The following is a 17,577-nucleotide window of genomic DNA, read 5'->3' as shown; positions in this document are numbered from 1 at the left end:
AGAGAGAGACTGTAGTACTCAAGTGGGTGTCACTATACAGCATCAGTTCAGGGAGAAGACTGTTCATTTTGCAGGAACGTATAAGCAACTTTTTATAAAAATGGGTTGTCTGGAGTTCCTCAAAGACTTTGTCCTGGGTTTCTGGGACTATGAGACTCCGAAAGTGATGGTGGTGAAGGACAGAAAACTAGGAGTCATATACAGAGCTGTGCAGTTCCTGGTCATCACATATTTCATTTGGTAAGAATCTGCTTTCCACTGTCTGTATGCTGTTATTTATGTACTGAAATCTTGCTTTACATCAATCACAAAAATCTATGCTCTAAACAAACAAAAAAAAAACAAATCAAAATAAAATACATAAATCAATGCAAGACAAACAGAGAACACTGAAATGCAAAACTTGAGTTATTTCATAGTCTCTGGGTGACTGATTTTACTATAAATTCAAAGAAATATATTTTGCATAAAAATAACTTTTGTAATATATTTCTTAAAAAAACAAATGCAGAAGTAATGCAATAAAAATGTCAATAGTTACAAATCAGTGCTATAGAGATTTATGTATAGATGAAATGTCAAATCTAAATAAAACTTTCAATTTCAGCTTTATTCAAATTCAATTCCTCTATTACACATGAAGGTGTTTTGTTTTTCAAGTTGTTCAGATGCATGTTTATGTCATGTTTTATTTGTGCAGGCATGTATTTATCAGTCAGAAAGCGTATCAGGAGACGGAGACGCGTCCAGAGAGCTCGGTGTACACTGAGATGAGAGGTGTGGCCATGCTGGAAGACAGCGTTCAGGACACAACAGAATACGTCAGACCATCTGAGGTGAATAAACTGAGTTATTTTACTACAAAAAAAAGAAAAAGTTTCCAGGGCAGACCAGATATCCTTTGTCAATTCTTTTCAAATCAAATTCTCCCTGGTAGTCTTGCCTTGCATGGTCAACATTACTGTTAATTGATTGAAAATCATTTAAAACCCTGGATTTCTTAACATACAGGGTGGTGATGTCATCAGCACAATTCTTAGAAGAGAAGTGACGCATGATCAGACGCAGGGCACATGTGCAGAGGTGAGTGCAAAACATATACACAACTGCATAAAAATACAAAGAATTCGTGTTTTGATTGGAGTCAAACAGCATTTTCTTCTCTGTTTTTCAGCATTACAGTGTTGCCAATGCAAACTGCACACAAGATTCTGACTGTGCTAAAGGGGAAATAGATTTTGATGGTCATGGTGGGGTTTAGTTTTATAATAAATACATACATACGTACAGTGGGGCCATCTTTTCCCCCTTTGTTATTTTTAAATCTAAAACTAACTAAATAAACTTGATTAATTAATTAAAAATTGTATACAAATAATTTCTGGAATTGGCAGAATACTTAATGTTTTATCAACACTTTTTTTTGAACAGGTCAAAGAACTGGACGGTGTATCCCGTACTATAATGACACATTCAAGACCTGTGAGATCAAATCCTGGTGTCCCATTGAGGAATATGCTGTTGTCAGGTATAGCGCTTTTATTGACTGATCTGTCAGAAATCAAACGGAGAAATGCACTAAAATGTCTTTCTTGTCCCCACAGAGAACCCGCTTTGGAACAGGCCATTAATTTCACCGTGTTCATAAAGAATGCCATCCATTTCCCAAAGTTTAAAGTTCTGAGGCACGTTGAAGAGTTTCAGCATATCTTATAAACCAGAAGATATGTCTAAGCAATGCCAGCATGCTTTTTAATGTGTTGTTTGATCAAGAAAAAGCAAATAGTAAAACATAAATGTTATCAGAAATTCCTGTTTACACTACAGTTTAAAAGTTTTGGTATGATTATTTATTATTTTTGAAAGGAGTCTCTTATGTGCTCTAAGGCTGCATGTATTTGATCAAAAATGCATTACAAACAGTAATAATGTGAAATATTATTACAATTGAAAATAATTTTCTATGAAAAACAGATAGTTCTGGTCCTTGATTCTGATTGGTTGAGCAGCGTTCAAAGCTGTTGTAAATTACTCGACAAACATACACCTTTGTTTACATTTGTGTATTGCTCGGCAACCACAGCCATTTCCGAGGAACTACATGGTGGAAGAATAATGTTTTTATTAATATCGTTACATTTTATTTGCTGTTTTATTTTGTGAAACCTGGCTACATAAATGGAATAACCGTTTTATAAAAACGTAGACACATATACCTCTCCTCTTTTCTCAACCAACAACCACCACTCTAAAACTATCACAAATTCACCTTAAACCACATCAAGGACTCACCTGCGAACATATTTTAAAATGTTATTTATTTCTGTTATGCGAGGCATCAATACTCCAGTCTTCAGTGTCACATGATCCTTCAGAAATCATTCTAATATGCTGATCTGCTGCTCAAGAAACATATTATTACCAGTGCTGAACAGTTGTGCTGTTTAATATGTTTGCAGAAACTGTGATACACTTTTGTCAGGATTCTTTGGTAAATAGAAAGTTCAAAATAACAGCATTTATTTAAAAATAGAAATCTTTTGTAACATTAAAAATGTCTTTACTGCCACTTTAATTGAATGAAAATGTAATGCATCCTGGCTGAATTTATGTTTATGCTCAAGTAATTGCTTATGGTTTCTACAATAGGGGCAACATCAAACCAAACAAGCCAAAGAAATTGTTACGGTGCCATTATCACCCAAAAACCAACCCGTATTGTCCGGTGTTCAGCCTGGGCTTCATCGCAGCGCAGGCCCGAGAGAAATTCAGCGAACTTTGCAGAACGGCATGTATACAGCTTCATGTCAAACAACAAATCAGCATTTTTTTTTCTTCTGAATGCAGTCATTTTTAACAGTGTTAATGTATATTTTGGATGTCATTTTATTTAGGGTGGAATAATTGGTGTGTTCATTAACTGGAAGTGTGATTTTGACTCGGATCCGTCAAAGTGCATTCCAACGTATTCATTCAGAAGACTGGACATGAGAAAAAACCTGCCCAGCTCAGGATATTACTACAGGTATGAGCTCTCTATATGAATTCCAATAATCAATTGCAATTAAAATGATGATCAATTAATGGAACGTATGAACTTCCAAACATTCCAGGTTTGCAAAATATTACCATAAGGATGGCGTGGAGTACAGGACACTCATAAAAGCCTATGGGATTCGCCTGGATGTCATTGTTCATGGACATGTGAGACCATACAGGGAGTACATTAGTGACATGTTGACTGCACACATACGCCTCATATCAAATCTCTACATTTCTTTTCAGGCGGGACGATTTAGTCTAATTCCAACCATCATCAGCACAGTCACGGCCATGACGTCAGTAGGAATTGTAAGTTTTTGCTGGATGAATATTAAAAACATGGTTATTTTGAGTTAAAGTGGGAGATAATGATGTCTTAATGACATTGATGGCAGACATAAACACGTCACTAATTGCATTCTGGGAATGATTCTCAGGTTTCACCCACAGTGCTTGACCTAGGTTAACCCTGTTGGAAAGAGGCATTTACAGACACATACAGCTTGTGTTCACTTGTCCTAATGTTTAATATGAGTAAATGTTGTCTCATTGTATGTCAACTATAGTGCTCTATCATCTGTGACTGGATCATGCTGACGTTTATCGATAAGAATGAAGTCTTCAGCGAAAAGAAGTTTGATAATGTAAGTCAAAAGGATGGAGAATATTACCGGAGTTGTAAATAAAACATTATGGGAGTATGTTTTACAAGAAAATACTATCAGTTTTTCACCTTGAAGTTACTTTCTTTGGAATTGTAAAGTTTGCTAGCAATTTCTGAGAAAAAGTAGGTCCTACACCTAAAAAAATGTAATTGGTGTCACTCATAAATTACTAGTAAACTTCATTAATAATTACAAATGTTGTAAATGTCAAGTAACACATTTAAATTAATGTGAAATTTTGAAGTAGAAATACAGTAATATTTGGCGCTCTAAAATAAGTAAGTAATAAGTAAGTAAGTTTCCACCACAGGATAAAAAAACAAAAAAGGTAATTGCAAATTTAATTTTTATCTCATAATTCAGCCTTTTTTTTAATTTTAAGTTTATATCTCAATTCTTTTTCAATTTCATTGCATAAAATGCTACAATTACCTTTAAAAAATTTTTACTTAAAATTAGATTTGCTAGATTTAAAATCAGAATTATGGGATATAAACTTAAAACTGTGAGACGTAAACATGGAAGTGATGACAAAAGTCAGAATTATGAGTTTATATTTTGAAAATCTGAATTTATATCTCACAAAAGTTTGAACTGTGAGATATAATCAGTTATCTGCAGCAGAAACAAGTTTCCTAGTATTTTCTTGTAAAATGTACTCCAGTTATTTTAGTTCTACTTACAACTTTGAAAAATAATTTTTAGTGTGTAATGTGGTTAGAGTGATATTTGAAAGATTTTGCAGTTTAAATATGGCAGTCAATAAGTGACAACATTTTTCGAACAGAATAATCAAAAGCTTCCATTTCTTTAACCAGATCTCCAAGAAACCCAGTCAGCCAATCACTACAGACCTCACGCTTACAAGCTATGGCTCCACCCACTCGGACCTCTCGGACGGCGTGCCATTATAAAACATCCTGCCATCACCGAAAACTCTCCAGTGACGGCATGCTGCCAAATATACAGCACAGTAGAATACTTTTACAAAAAGAACAGGATATTTTCCTGTCGTAGGAACAATAAGTGTAGAAATCAGCACAAAATGTCATATCTGAATCTAGAAAAGCTTCAAAAACACGCAAAACCAAGTATCTGTCAAGCTTTGCTTCAATAAATGTTAAACAATGATTACCAATTGATATGCTTGGTGTTTAATTTAACTACGCAATGGGTTTGCATGTATCCTCCATCTTTCAACAGTCATGAAAATATGTTGTAATGTTTTCCTTCTGTAAAATGTGACATATTTCCATGAAAAAAAAAAAAAATCTTCAGTAAGAAGAACAATCATTGAATATTCGGTTTCATATAAGTGTGTCACATGACTCAATCCTCAGGACCCAAAGAAGCATGTGTTTTGATCAGACTGTTAATATTTTGAACAAATCCCACAACCATGAATTTTTTTAATGTCATAAGTGACACTAAATTAATCTGGCGATTAAAAAAAAATACTAAAAGATAAATTTTTTCTAAATGATTATCTCTTTTTCGGGGAACCTTCTTCCATCAAAAGTCATCTTGTATAAGGAAAGATAAGACGGTTCTCCAAAGAGCAGCACTCGCTCTGCTAACCTGATAACAACTCTTCCTATGATATTGGTTACAGTAATGAAATTTAGGGGAAGGGGAACTGCGTCTGCCCAGCTCTACTCTAAATGATATTAATAGAAACGTATCGATTTATGCAGCTCACACTTTTGAGGTTTATGGATCAGTCTTTTAAGTAATGATCAAGGGTACATATAAAACCGCATCTCCCCTGACAGGAAAAGAGACTGAAACCAGATGCTGAAGAACATGGACAGTAGGACCATGTAGCCGTTTGTCTTCAGAACATACTCTTATATCCATTCCTCACAACACTTCTATTGGCTTATTAAAAAAAAAAAACTGTAGAAGAATACTAATTATAATTTCGGACAATATTGTTGTGTTGACAATATTTGTTCAAGCACAATTCTTTTTTGTTTTATTTACAACCAAATTCTCATCAAGGCTGCACATATTTGATTATAAAGTCCAATTTTAACATTTTAAAATGTAAATTATTCCTGATATGCAAAGCTGAATTTTTTTTTCAGCATCTCCAGTCTTCAGTGTCACATGATCCTTTAGAAATCATTCTAATATGCTGATTTACTGCTCAAGAAACATTTCATATTAGCAATGTTGAAAATCTGTTTAGTCATTTTTGATCAATATAATGCTTCCATGCTCAATATAAGTTTTTAATTTCTTTCAAAAATAAAAATGCATTATATTATTTAAAATAAATACTGAATTTTATTTTAAATTGCGTTGTTTAATTATTAGTTTTATTTTATTATAGCATTAAATATTTAATTTATTGCTACAATAAAATAAAAATAAAAACTATTTTAAATGGCATTTAAACAAATTGTGTACAATAACAAAAATAATATAAAATTATAATTAAATGATTATTAAATAGTTTGACCTTCTGAGATTGAAAAACATTTTCTCTCAGCTCCTACTTTGACCATTTGAAAAAAAGAAATCTTCTAAAGTGTTTCAGACCCTGTTCTGAAGAAAATGACTTTTGCTGTTTTGGGAGAAAGAAACATTTCAGTTAAAGTGGTGAGAACAGCAATGCCAATTCACATCAGTGGTTGGATTCAAATTGCACATTGCACAGCATGTCATACATCTCCATGACGTCATTGTCTTTGCCTCAGAGATAAGGAATCAAATTATAATGTGCTAATGTAGAGTGGGCAGGAGCCAGGCAGGGAGGTGGACGTCTCATTAAGTTAAACTGGGTAGTTGCTGGCTATTGCACCATTCTATATGAGGTTACAAAAATTTAAAAGCCATATTCTTTACAGAATTAAACTCATAAATGTCAAAAAGAAGCAATATCCAAACAGACAATAACTACAGAGACATATTAGTTGCATGCCACTATGAACAAGAGTGACACCCCTCATCTGCAAATATAATTGAAGATTCAGTTAGTAACCATAAATGACCAAAATCATAATTTGTATTCGATTACTTAGAAACTAGTGATTAAAGATCATTACAAAAGTTAATTCTTCATATACAAAAATATTTATTAAACACAAATAAAAAAGTGCCAGTACCAAAATTGTTCCACTGTTTCATATGAATTCAGATCTGTGTAAATGACACATTGTTTGGCACAAATGATGGCATGTATTCAGAGAAAAAGCACCTATGCATTCATACTAAGGACCCAGTCAATGGTCTCTAACAGGAAGCTCATGTTATAGTGGGCTGCAATGTTCCGGAAGACTTCCACTTGCTCAGTGAAGCTCTGTAAACATGCAAACAAGTGGAAATTAGCAAACATGAGACATTACATTACTAAACAAAATTTGTAGGTTGTCCATTAGCTGTAAAACATACATTAAGCATTCAAAAGTCTGAGGTCTGTAATATTTTTTAAATGTTTTTGAAAGTAGTCTCTTATGTTCATTTTGTCGAAATGTAGCATAACATCACTTGTTCACCATTAGATCCTCTGCAGTGAATGGGTGCCATCAGAATGAGAGTCCAAACAGCTGATAAAAACATCACAATAATCCACACCACTCCAGTCTATCAGTTAGTCTTGTGAAGCTGCATGTTTATAAGAAAACAAATCTATCAAGACATTTTAACATTAAACCGTCGCTGGTGGCCAAAATACGAGTCCATAGGGCTGTAACGGTACACAAACATGACAGTTCGGTACATATCTCAGTTTTTTGTGTCACAGTTTGGTATGGTTTTTGTACAGCAGGAAAAAAAAAAAAAAAAAAAAAATTAAATTGCTTTTATTATTATTATTATTAAACAATGGTTTATTTAACAAATTGCCCTTTCTTTAAATAAATTCAATTAGTATTACAATTTTCTTAAGGAGAAAAATCTCCCTTAGGTTTGCTCTAAACAGTGAGCCCTTTTACATTACTGTAAGTTTATAATTAACAACAGAGCCCAAACTTAAATTTAATCGCTATTTATTTTCAAATATAATAATCAACACTCACTTAAAAAAATAAAATAAAAGTATGCAAACATGTAAATTATACTTAACGCAGTTTTTAAATTAACTTCTAAATTATAACATTCCTACGCCGATGTTGTTGAAACATTTATTTACTCAGTGGCTGTCATAACTTGTTTCATAACAGATTTATTTAAACAAGCATTAAAAAATAAAGACATCACTAACAGGTAAAATAAAATATGAGTATATATAGTCCAATATTTTGTGAAATGCTCTTCACTGGACTTGAACTAACGAGCTGTGGACCCTAAGGTAAATGAAATGCTACGTGACATTTTGTTTACTAGCTGTTTTATTGGCGTTTTTCCATGGTTAAAACACTGATTGAGTGATTACATGAGGCATGAGATGTTCATTCATGTTTATTTCGCATTAAAACTAGTAGTAAATAGTAAGGGATGATTGCGTTCACTCTGACAATTTAACTGAGGCGTTTATACAGCGATCTGTCAAGCCACAACAAAGAACGCCAAAATGGAATTTGTTCTTTAAATTTCCTGAAAACAAACAAACAAAAAAACTTAATTTGAAAGATGAGACTTTGTTTCTTATCAAAAGTAACTACATTAAACTTGAAGTTTATAATTAAGTTCCAATTGTGGTGTGGTTAAAACAATGCTGTTTTCGTTCTGTACACGTGTACCAAACCGAAAGACCCATATAGAAAATTTTTGGTAAGAATGTGTGTACTGTTACACCCCTAATAATCCATAATAACACTTCCTCCAGTGGAAACGTTCATCCCCTGTTGTCCTCTCACATGAAAATTCACCAATATATTTGTTAAGTACTGTTTTCACTTGTAAATGCTGCTTGATTTGTGTATACTTCTTTCCTGATTTAGACGAGACAACTTTTTCACTGGAATATGAATATATTTCTCGTATTTTAGTTGGAAGTTAGTTGGAAAAGTTAAACATTTTGGATTTGTTTCTCACAAACATGCAGCTACATGCAGACACTAACTGATGGACTGGAGTGGTGTGGATTACTTGTAGATTACTGTGATGTTTCATCAGTTCTTTGGACTCTCATTCTGACGGCACCCATTCACTGCAGAGGATCCATTGGTGAGCAAGTGATGTGTTGCTAAATTTCTCCAAATCTTCTCCAAACTCATCTACATCTTCATTTTCAGCAAATTTTTATTTTTTGGTGAACTATTCCTTTAATGCATCCTTTCTTAATAGAAGTATTAATTTCTTTTAAAATAAATAAATCTTTTGAACAGTAGTAATACTAATATGTGGAAGTATTAGCAATTTAGTTTAGCATGAATACCTTTGTGGTGAAGCTGAGGCTGAAATCTCCAGCACAGCTACAGTACAGCAGCATGTTTGCTTCCTTCACTCCTTTGCATTTGGCACATTGCTATGATGGGATAAAGTGCCATTTACATAAGTGAAGGTCAATGGATGTGCATATACATTACACTAGGACATTTAACACTCAAACATTTTACTTTTCCAAAGCCTTCAAAGCCCTCTGAAAGCATCAGAAACAAGGTAAATAATGCTGTTTGTGTCCCTCACCAGGTCTTGTAGTGTGTAACTCATGAGCTTCTTCTGGAGCGCCTCCACCAGGGCGATTTCTATGGACTCTGTGTCGTACTGGGCCTGACAGTTAGAGCAGAACCACTGAGGAAGAACTGAACCATCCTACGTACGTAAAAAGGAAAGAAGAGCAAAGTGAGAATATTACAGCCTTTTTAGCTAGCTTAATCACATGACAAAGGTCTGAAATTCAAGTAGTATTAGCTTAATGACTTTCAAAAAACCACTGGAATCCATTAAGCAAATGTAAACAGGAATGAGCAGCAAATCATTAACTGCAGATTCAAATAAGAGATAAACTGTAACAAGAGCCCTGTTGTTACCTGGGAAACTGCAGGGTCTTTGCAGAGGTCAAGGTCACGACAGAAGTTACAGTGGTGGCAGATGACCTCTGGCAGGACGTATAACTTGCAGGGGTCACAGAACTGGGCATCCTCCGAAAATTCTCCAACATCCACCAGTCGCAAAAGATCTCGCTTCAGTTTGTTCACCTGATTGACAATGTTTGTGTCCAGAGAGAGCACCTGAAGGGACGTTAAAAACAGAAACAACATTAGACGGGTGTGAGGTCTTCAGAAAAATGTACTCTACTGTTCAAAAAGTTTGTGGTTGGCATGAAGTCTCTTATGCTCTCCAATTTATTTGATCCAAAATACAGTAAAAATCATAATATTTCAGCCAATCTGAATCTTCAGCAACATAATCATTGCTGAAAACACTTGCTGCTTAATTTTTTTTTTTTTTTGAATTCTTTGATAAATAGAATGTTCAAACAAATAGCATTTATTTAAAACAGAATCTTTTACAAAAGTTTTTACTGTCACTGTCATGTGTTGTTAAGAGTTTAAAACACAATAGTGCAGTATAAAAACACAGGAGCAGGAGGCGTGTGTTGATACCTGGCAGACGTATTTAATAAACTCCAGAGCTGGGTTGTTGAGGGGCAAGTGAGAACCAGGAAGAACAGGAAACATCTCAGATGGGAGCGTAACACTACGAGTGCTTGACACTTTCTTCTGAATCTTCTGAGTGATGGTGAAGAAGTTTTGTGTGAGTTCACTGGACACATACTCCTGAGAGAATGTAATCAAACCTACAACAACACAAAGACAAGAAAAATAAAAACACTTTAAAAAAAATATTGTAAAACATTTTTTTTTTTTTTGATTTTAATATGGTGAACATTTAGAAATAAATAGATTTTTTTTCAATATTTCAACTTTGAAAATATCAACTCGAAAATATGAAATAGTCCAAATAATTCAATAGGATTAATTTCATGGAAAGTGTATTAGAGAATAGAGCCATAAATAACCCATTACAAAAGCACTCAATACTTTGGAACAGACAAAGCTGAAAGGTTTAATGTCTTACCAGGAAGTGCACTGACATCCCCAGTTGGCTGCTGGGATGCTTGGGTTGCTCCTCGTCTCTTAATGGGAGTAGCACCAGGGGCGTTTCGCCGAAGCTCTTGTTTCATGCTGTGATAGACAGCTGCAATGTAGGCTGCACACAACCAATCAATTATAATGAAATTATAATAAAATTGACTTAGGGCTGTACAAAAAAAAAAAAAAAAAAATATTGGTGTTGTGCATTTTATGATAAAAATTGTCATTATGATTCAGAATGTATTAAAAAAAAATCATGTTTCATGTTTTTATGTTCCAGGTTTGTAGGGATGGACAATTTGTGACTGTATATCAACTTGACTATAAAATAATAATTTTAATCATTATTACTACTACTAAATAAAATAAAAAATAAAAAAAACATAACTATAATATTTCATTGTAAAATGAAGTTTATTATTTAAGAAAAAAGTAATAATTCTATTGTAATTTTACAGTTGCAATGAAAATCTCATTTATGGATGTCTTAATTTCTGCATTTTTAAACAATAAACCATCAAACGTTTATTTTAATGAAAAACCACAGAATGCCCTTAAAGCATTTCTTTTGTTGCTAAAGGTTTTTTTATTACACATTTGGGAAGACTGATGCATGTTCCGTTTTCAAATGCATGTTAGAGCAACTCAACTCAGATGGAGCTGCTCACATGTAAGAACACAATGCTGCACTTCACTCTAAAACACGCAGTGTATATATTAATTTAATTAAATCACCGCAATTGATAATTGCACTAAGCCATGCTGCAATATCAGTTTTATTTTCAATTATTTGTGCAGTCCTAAATCATCCTACATGAAACAAAACACAAACTCATTTTTATTATAACGCTGAACAATGCGACAGTGAGAGGAATTTTGAAGGGTCAAACAAATTAAACTTGTAATATTACCTGAAATGATCATGAGAAAGTATTTCTGACAGGATGCTGTCTGAGGAAGGTACTGCATGATGTTCCAGTTACTTTCAATCAAGTCTTCTACATCATCTTCCCCATCCTGTTCTTCATCCTCCCCTTGGTTTTCTTCATCTTCTTCCTCCTCCTCACTTCCATCCTCCTCCTCTACATCTTTCTTTTTCTTCTTTTCATTGTCATGCTAGAATGGATAAAAGTGTTGAAACTCAACTTGAATAGTTAAAAAGCCAACAATTTTTTTTACACAGAAAAATTCTTAACTTGTAAAGAGGAACAAATGGTTTCTAGGCCCTGTGCTTTACCTCTCCATAAAGAAGGCTAGAGGGCAGCTTTCCCTTCACTCCTCCAAAGTTAGTTGGATCCATCCACAGCAGAAACTCCCAACAGCGTGAGAATGTGATGGACAGAGAGTGGAAGATCTCCTTTGAATGGATACTAATGCCGAGACACAAGACAGGAAGACAAACAGTAAACAGAAAATGAATCCAAATTATCTAATACCAAATCCTGGACTTCAGACTTTCATACTGCATAAGAAACTAGGTTAAGAGTCTAGACGAGAATTTTTTTTTAAAAACATTTAAAACCTGTTAGTGATGTACTCCACGTATGCAATGGCGTCGTCAATGCGCCGTTTCTTAGTGCAGAGGATGAGACGGTTGAAGTTTCCATAGATCACAGATGATCCCAGGCGCTTAAACTCTGCCACAAGTCTGACATGTTTAGAATAAGAGGTGTGAACAACACATGTAGTCATTCTGTGGCTCAAACAGCACCGCATTCTATTAACACCAAAGTCATGATAATGTATACTTTGTGGTTTTGGGCAAAAGCATCTGCCATGTTAAATCAAATGCAATTAAAATAAAAACTAAAAAGCTATGTTAAGACAAAGTTCTGAAACTGCAGATAAACTAATAGAGTGACTTTCTTTAACCCCAAACATCAAATTAAAATATAAAAACTTGGTAGTCTGTGAGCTGTACTCACTGCAGGAAGATCTTCTTCATCATGTTGAGGAGTGTGCGGTGCAGGGCCGGGTCGTACAGCAGAGAACTGGGTGATCGCAACCACCGGTAAAAATGCATCACCTGGTTATCAGCGTAGACGTTATGATACTGTGTGATCTCTCGGACCCAACCGACCACCATACTCTTCAGAATCCTGCATGAGGACAGATATAAGTGTTAACTAGGGATGTAACAATATCAAAATCTCACAATACGGTATTACTGCGATATGAAGTCCACAGTACGATTTTTATTGCGATATTTAAAAAAAGAAAAGAAATAAAAATAAAATTTTGTACATTTTAAAGTTAAATAATTCTATCTAATGCACTTTGATAGTTCAAAATTAAGAGCTCTAACCCATGATATTAATGAATTTTAAAGGAGACTCAACCCTCTGATTAGGGCTGCACGATATTGAGAAAAAATGACATTGCGATATTTTATTTTTCTGCGATATATATTGCGATATGAAATCTAATCTAATTTTTTCTTACAAACAAAAATGGGGTGAGCACACTTACATTCTCATTTTAAATTATTTAAACAGAGTATTATTTAAATTAGAGTAAATTATTTGTTTGTAACTTTAGGATATGGTTTGAATTGTTAACATATTAACTAACATGAACTTACCACGAGCAATACTTTTGTTACTATATTTATTAATCTTTGTTTATCTTAGTTTATAAAAACACAGCTGTTGATTGTTTGTTAATGTTACAGTGCATTAACTATGTTAACAAATACTGCACAACTTTTGATTTCAACAATGAAGCCTATAGCCTACTAATGTTGAAATTAACAATGTTGTAGAAGTGCAGTTTAGTAATAGTAAATGGTAAATAATGTAGTTAAATAGTTTAATAAATAGAACATTATTGTAAAGTGTTACAGATTTTTTTTTATACACCAATTCAGACGTCTCGTGAGTTCAGTGTTGGACAGGTCAGTTGTTTAAAACCATTCATTAAATTGAATCGGTTCAAAGGAAACATTAGTTCGCGAATCAGACGTGTACGGCACGCGCATTGTGTCTCAGCAGTTTAGGATATCGCACAAGATTTGACAACAGAAAACATTTCATCACTGGATAGTTTTTTTTTTTTTTCGACACCATCGTGTCAATTGATTTTGATTAATATGCGCGAGGGAGAGAGAGCAAAACAGCGCTCGTGTTGTTTGAAGACGGTGAAGGTGAGCACGCACGCGCGGCCAGGGCGCGCTCTCGCGCTCTCTCTCTCTCTCTCTCTCTCTCTCTCTCTCTCGCTCTCGCTCTCTCTCTGCTCGTTCTTATATGCGCCCTGTTAAACTGACAGGACTTAAAAACACATGCAAATGATAAACTTTCACTCTATGATGGTGAAGCTGTGCAATTAATCCGCGAATCACATTCGTCAAAAAGGCCGGGGAGCAGCTGGCCCGTACGGTTAATGAATAACGGACCAACTACGACAGCCTACATCACACATCCTGCGATGTGACTATCTTGGATTCATACATCGCGATATCGATGCTTAAACGACACATCGTGCAGCCCTACCTCTGATATACTGTCTCAGTCTAAATTACATTCACACTGGTGTTTTAGGAAGCCAAACTAATTAGAATATAATAATAATAATAATAATAATAATAATAATAATAATAATAACAGTGACAGTAGTAGCCATATATTGTAAAACAATTGCACTGTAAAATACATGAAAATTAATTTTTCATAGGTGTATTATTTTTGCTTTACACCACAGTAGGGAAATTACAATGCCTCTTTCCTACTTTCTACACTTGAAAGAGATATTTTGAATTTAGACTGCAGTAGCATTACCCATTCAAACCCTAGCTGTCAGCAATTAATGCTGCACTTATAAGCTTTTATTTTGATGGAAACGGCAGTAGAGATTTTATTTTGAAGGAAAACTTCATCTTCAGTGAAAACAGGCTTACAAAAACATGTATCACTACACATCTAGTGAAATGCTGTAATCACCTGCCTCTGAAATAAAGCCTAAATGGTTAAAGTTGCGTTCCCAAATAATGCTAAACTCACAGCACGTGCAATAAACGAGTCCACTGCATTCATTGACTGTGAACAGAGCTGTTCTGAGGCATGGAAAACACCAGATCACGAGCAGATCACATGAACAAAGTGTGCGCTTCGCTTTAAAACACGCAGCAAAAACAGACTTGATGAAGGGATAAAGCCATATTGTGCTTTCGGTTTTAATTCGTTTGACAGATAATGAGCCAAAGCATAATGGCCCAAAACAAATATATTTTAAATACTACACTTTTTGCCCAGAAGACCTATCGTTTCATATAGTCATGTGACCACGATAATATCGAGTTTTGCCATCGCAATATCAAGATATTGACAACATCGTTACTTCCCTAGTGTTAACTCTATGTTAAACACAGAGTTTTTGAAGAAAACAAGATGAATTAAATTTGTTGGCTTTACTCATTTCTACATGCATACCTGAATGTGTTGGAGCAGAGCGCTGTCTCGTCATAGCTGGCCACTGTGTTTGCCCCCTGATTCCCTGACATCATTTCCTCCAGAGATGCATGCTGAATGACATCAAAGCTGACACCCATGCTGGCCCCGCCTTCCATGTCATTAACATGCTGGGACTGTAGAATGGTGTTTACTGCCAAACTCTGAATATCCAACTCCACACACACTGGAAAAAAGACAAAGTACTTCACAGACACTTTTTTACTGATATTCACTTTTCAATCATATTTTTCGGAGGCCATTTGGTAGGTTTCTAAATAAAAGCAAATACCAACAATACTCAATACTGGAGACTTAATTTCATTCAACTGTACATTTGAAACATTTTTGGTCTAATTACTACTCATAATTCTAAAAAAAAACTTAGTAGTAATGCACTTTTAAATCAAATGGGGTTACAATAAAAATGAAAAAGCTAAGACAAAGTTCTAAAACTGCAGATAAACAGGGCAACTTTCTTTAACCTCAAACATCAAGCTGAAATTTAAAAGCTTGGTAGTCTGTAAGCTGTACTCACAGCATGAGTACAGCTCACAGGATAAATTAACTGAAAAGTTTTGTTCAGAGAATTACTTAAATCTCAAGTGAGAAATGTAGCTTATAAGGGTGTAAGAAAATATTGATACACGCGAGTATCACAATATTTTGTTTGGCGATACTGTATCGATTCTCAAATGGAATATCGAAAAAAAACAAACAAAAAAAAAAAAAAAAACAACACACAAGATTCATGGCAGTTGTTTCGTTTTGAGTTTATATCCCCACCGCTAGATCGCAGTCTTAATCTCTGAACAAATCCTGAGTGACAGGAAATACTAGCAATAGGGCACGCCACTAATGTTAGCGTTAATATAGTTCTCTGCTAGTAATATTGGAGGAAAGAACTGTCCCAGTTCATGTCTCGGTGTACAAAGCTGAAGTGTGCCGTCATTTGGGCTTTTGTGGTAACGTCCACTGCGGGACCGTGGCGCGGGGGGGCAGTAGGATTGCTGCGCGGCTGCAGCTTTCTCTCATTTTGGGAGCGTTTTGTGCAGTCGGGGCAGTGCTCGCGTCACGGTTTCGGCGATTCCACACGGAACATAAATACAAACTGAAAAACCTGTGAAATCCAAGTGGAAAGGTTCAACTTCTGTATTTATTTTAATGTTTTAAAATTGTTTTGTTTTCTTTAGGAATCCCGTAAGCACTTTTTTTTAAAATTGATATTAAGCAGATGTAATTCTTTTGTTCAGATCAAAATGTTATGACATTGTATGTTACAATTGTAAAACCAAAAAAGAAAACCCTAAAAACATATACTAAAAATAAATAAAATCTTTTTATAGAATACATTTTATACATATTATACATTTAACTAAAGGATCCTGCAAGCACTTTATTTTCCCCCCTTTACTGGTACTGCACAAAAAGTGGTTCAATAACGTTAAATGTTACAGGGACTGATTATTGCAAATGCAGATCCCACTGTGTTCTGGTTAAATAATTGTTATTTATTGCTAAGGTTTGCATATGGTGGTGTGTTCTTAATGACAGCTTTCCTAAAAATATATCCTATTCCTAAAATAAGAAATATCCCAATATATCGCCTTGCATCGCAACATATCATATCGTAACCCCTGTATCGTGTTATGCATCGTATCGCCAGATTCTTTCTAATACACAGCCCTAGTAGCTTATAAATAAATACATTTGTGACCACATATCACACAAATTTGCATAATTATAATGGCATAAATTTCAGTGATTATCAGTTAATATGGTTAACTAAAACCATTAAAAATGTTACTTTACATTAGTGTTGTCACAATACCAATGACTTCGATACGATAACTGACTAAAATATCACGATACTACGACAAAACAGAACAACAGGAAGTCATTGAATAATAGATGATCCAAAAGGACATCATAGTTATTTTATATATTAAAAAAAAGCATTTCATCACCCTTCAAAAAACATAAAAAAGAAAAGAAAAGAAAAAAAAAAAAGCCAGTGCCACTACACACAGGACTATGGTGAGCAACTACCGAGCCTATAGGTATGTAGAGATCTTTGCTACATTGGTAAGTTAGCTAAAAGGTTAAAGCCAAATCCTATTTCATTATATAGTAATTTTATTTCACAATAACATTTTATATCATGATATAGTCATTTTCTTTGTTATTAACAATAAGAACATAGATGCAAGTAACAAACTAAAGGACAAATACAATAAAACAAAGACACAAATGAAATAAATAGGGCCCTATATGAAATCGGTTTTATCTTTTCCCAAATTCCATTAATTTTTCTAGACTATATTTTAATGGTTACATTAAAAAATATTAATCAAAAAGCATGTCTAATTAATTTAAATCATGAAACTTGCAAAATTTATCAGCCGTTTATTAAAAGTTTAACAAAAATGACATGTTTAAAGC

The 17,577-nt window shown here is 34.2% G+C and overlaps 2 protein-coding genes across 2 annotated transcripts in view; one reads left to right on the top strand and one right to left on the bottom strand.

Annotated features, from left to right (window-relative positions):
* Nucleotides 1-4,839, top strand: LOC109079205 (P2X purinoceptor 2-like). The gene is made up of 12 exons (XM_042750318.1): nucleotides 1-240; nucleotides 701-836; nucleotides 1,012-1,083; nucleotides 1,175-1,250; nucleotides 1,432-1,528; nucleotides 1,605-1,685; nucleotides 2,650-2,788; nucleotides 2,895-3,025; nucleotides 3,114-3,204; nucleotides 3,286-3,351; nucleotides 3,609-3,686; nucleotides 4,526-4,839. The coding sequence occupies exons 1-12, from the start codon at nucleotides 101-103 to the stop codon at nucleotides 4,619-4,621; spliced, it is 1,203 nt and encodes a 400-aa protein (XP_042606252.1). The 5' UTR covers nucleotides 1-100; the 3' UTR covers nucleotides 4,622-4,839.
* A 1,927-nt stretch (nucleotides 4,840-6,766) lies between these two features.
* LOC109079199 (DNA polymerase epsilon catalytic subunit A-like) overlaps nucleotides 6,767-17,577 on the bottom strand; it is a gene marked incomplete at its 5' end in the record, with an annotated part of 28,051 nt that continues 17,240 nt past the window's right edge. Inside the window, 11 exon segments of the mRNA XM_042757261.1 lie at nucleotides 6,767-7,011; nucleotides 9,031-9,120; nucleotides 9,282-9,407; nucleotides 9,626-9,826; nucleotides 10,202-10,395; nucleotides 10,677-10,808; nucleotides 11,605-11,809; nucleotides 11,931-12,063; nucleotides 12,216-12,341; nucleotides 12,619-12,792; nucleotides 15,118-15,322. Coding sequence (XP_042613195.1) covers nucleotides 6,910-7,011; nucleotides 9,031-9,120; nucleotides 9,282-9,407; nucleotides 9,626-9,826; nucleotides 10,202-10,395; nucleotides 10,677-10,808; nucleotides 11,605-11,809; nucleotides 11,931-12,063; nucleotides 12,216-12,341; nucleotides 12,619-12,792; nucleotides 15,118-15,322 — 1,688 coding nt within the window.

Source organism: Cyprinus carpio, chromosome A5, assembly GCF_018340385.1.
Source record: "Cyprinus carpio isolate SPL01 chromosome A5, ASM1834038v1, whole genome shotgun sequence".
Classification (NCBI taxonomy): Eukaryota; Metazoa; Chordata; class Actinopteri; order Cypriniformes; family Cyprinidae; genus Cyprinus; species Cyprinus carpio.
The sequence above is the reverse complement of the archived record's forward strand: the minus strand, read 5'-3'. Positions and strand labels throughout refer to the sequence as shown.

Bases quoted from the DNA above. Each gene is read 5' to 3' on its own strand.
- LOC109079205 (XM_042750318.1), top strand. From the start codon at position 101: ATGGGTTGTCTGGAGTTCCTCAAAGACTTTGTCCTGGGTTTCTGGGAC. The intron at 837-1,011 runs GTGAATAAACTG...CTTAACATACAG, and splicing joins AATACGTCAGACCATCTGAG to GGTGGTGATGTCATCAGCAC. The intron at 1,686-2,649 runs GCACGTTGAAGA...TTTCTACAATAG, and splicing joins CCAAAGTTTAAAGTTCTGAG to GGGCAACATCAAACCAAACA.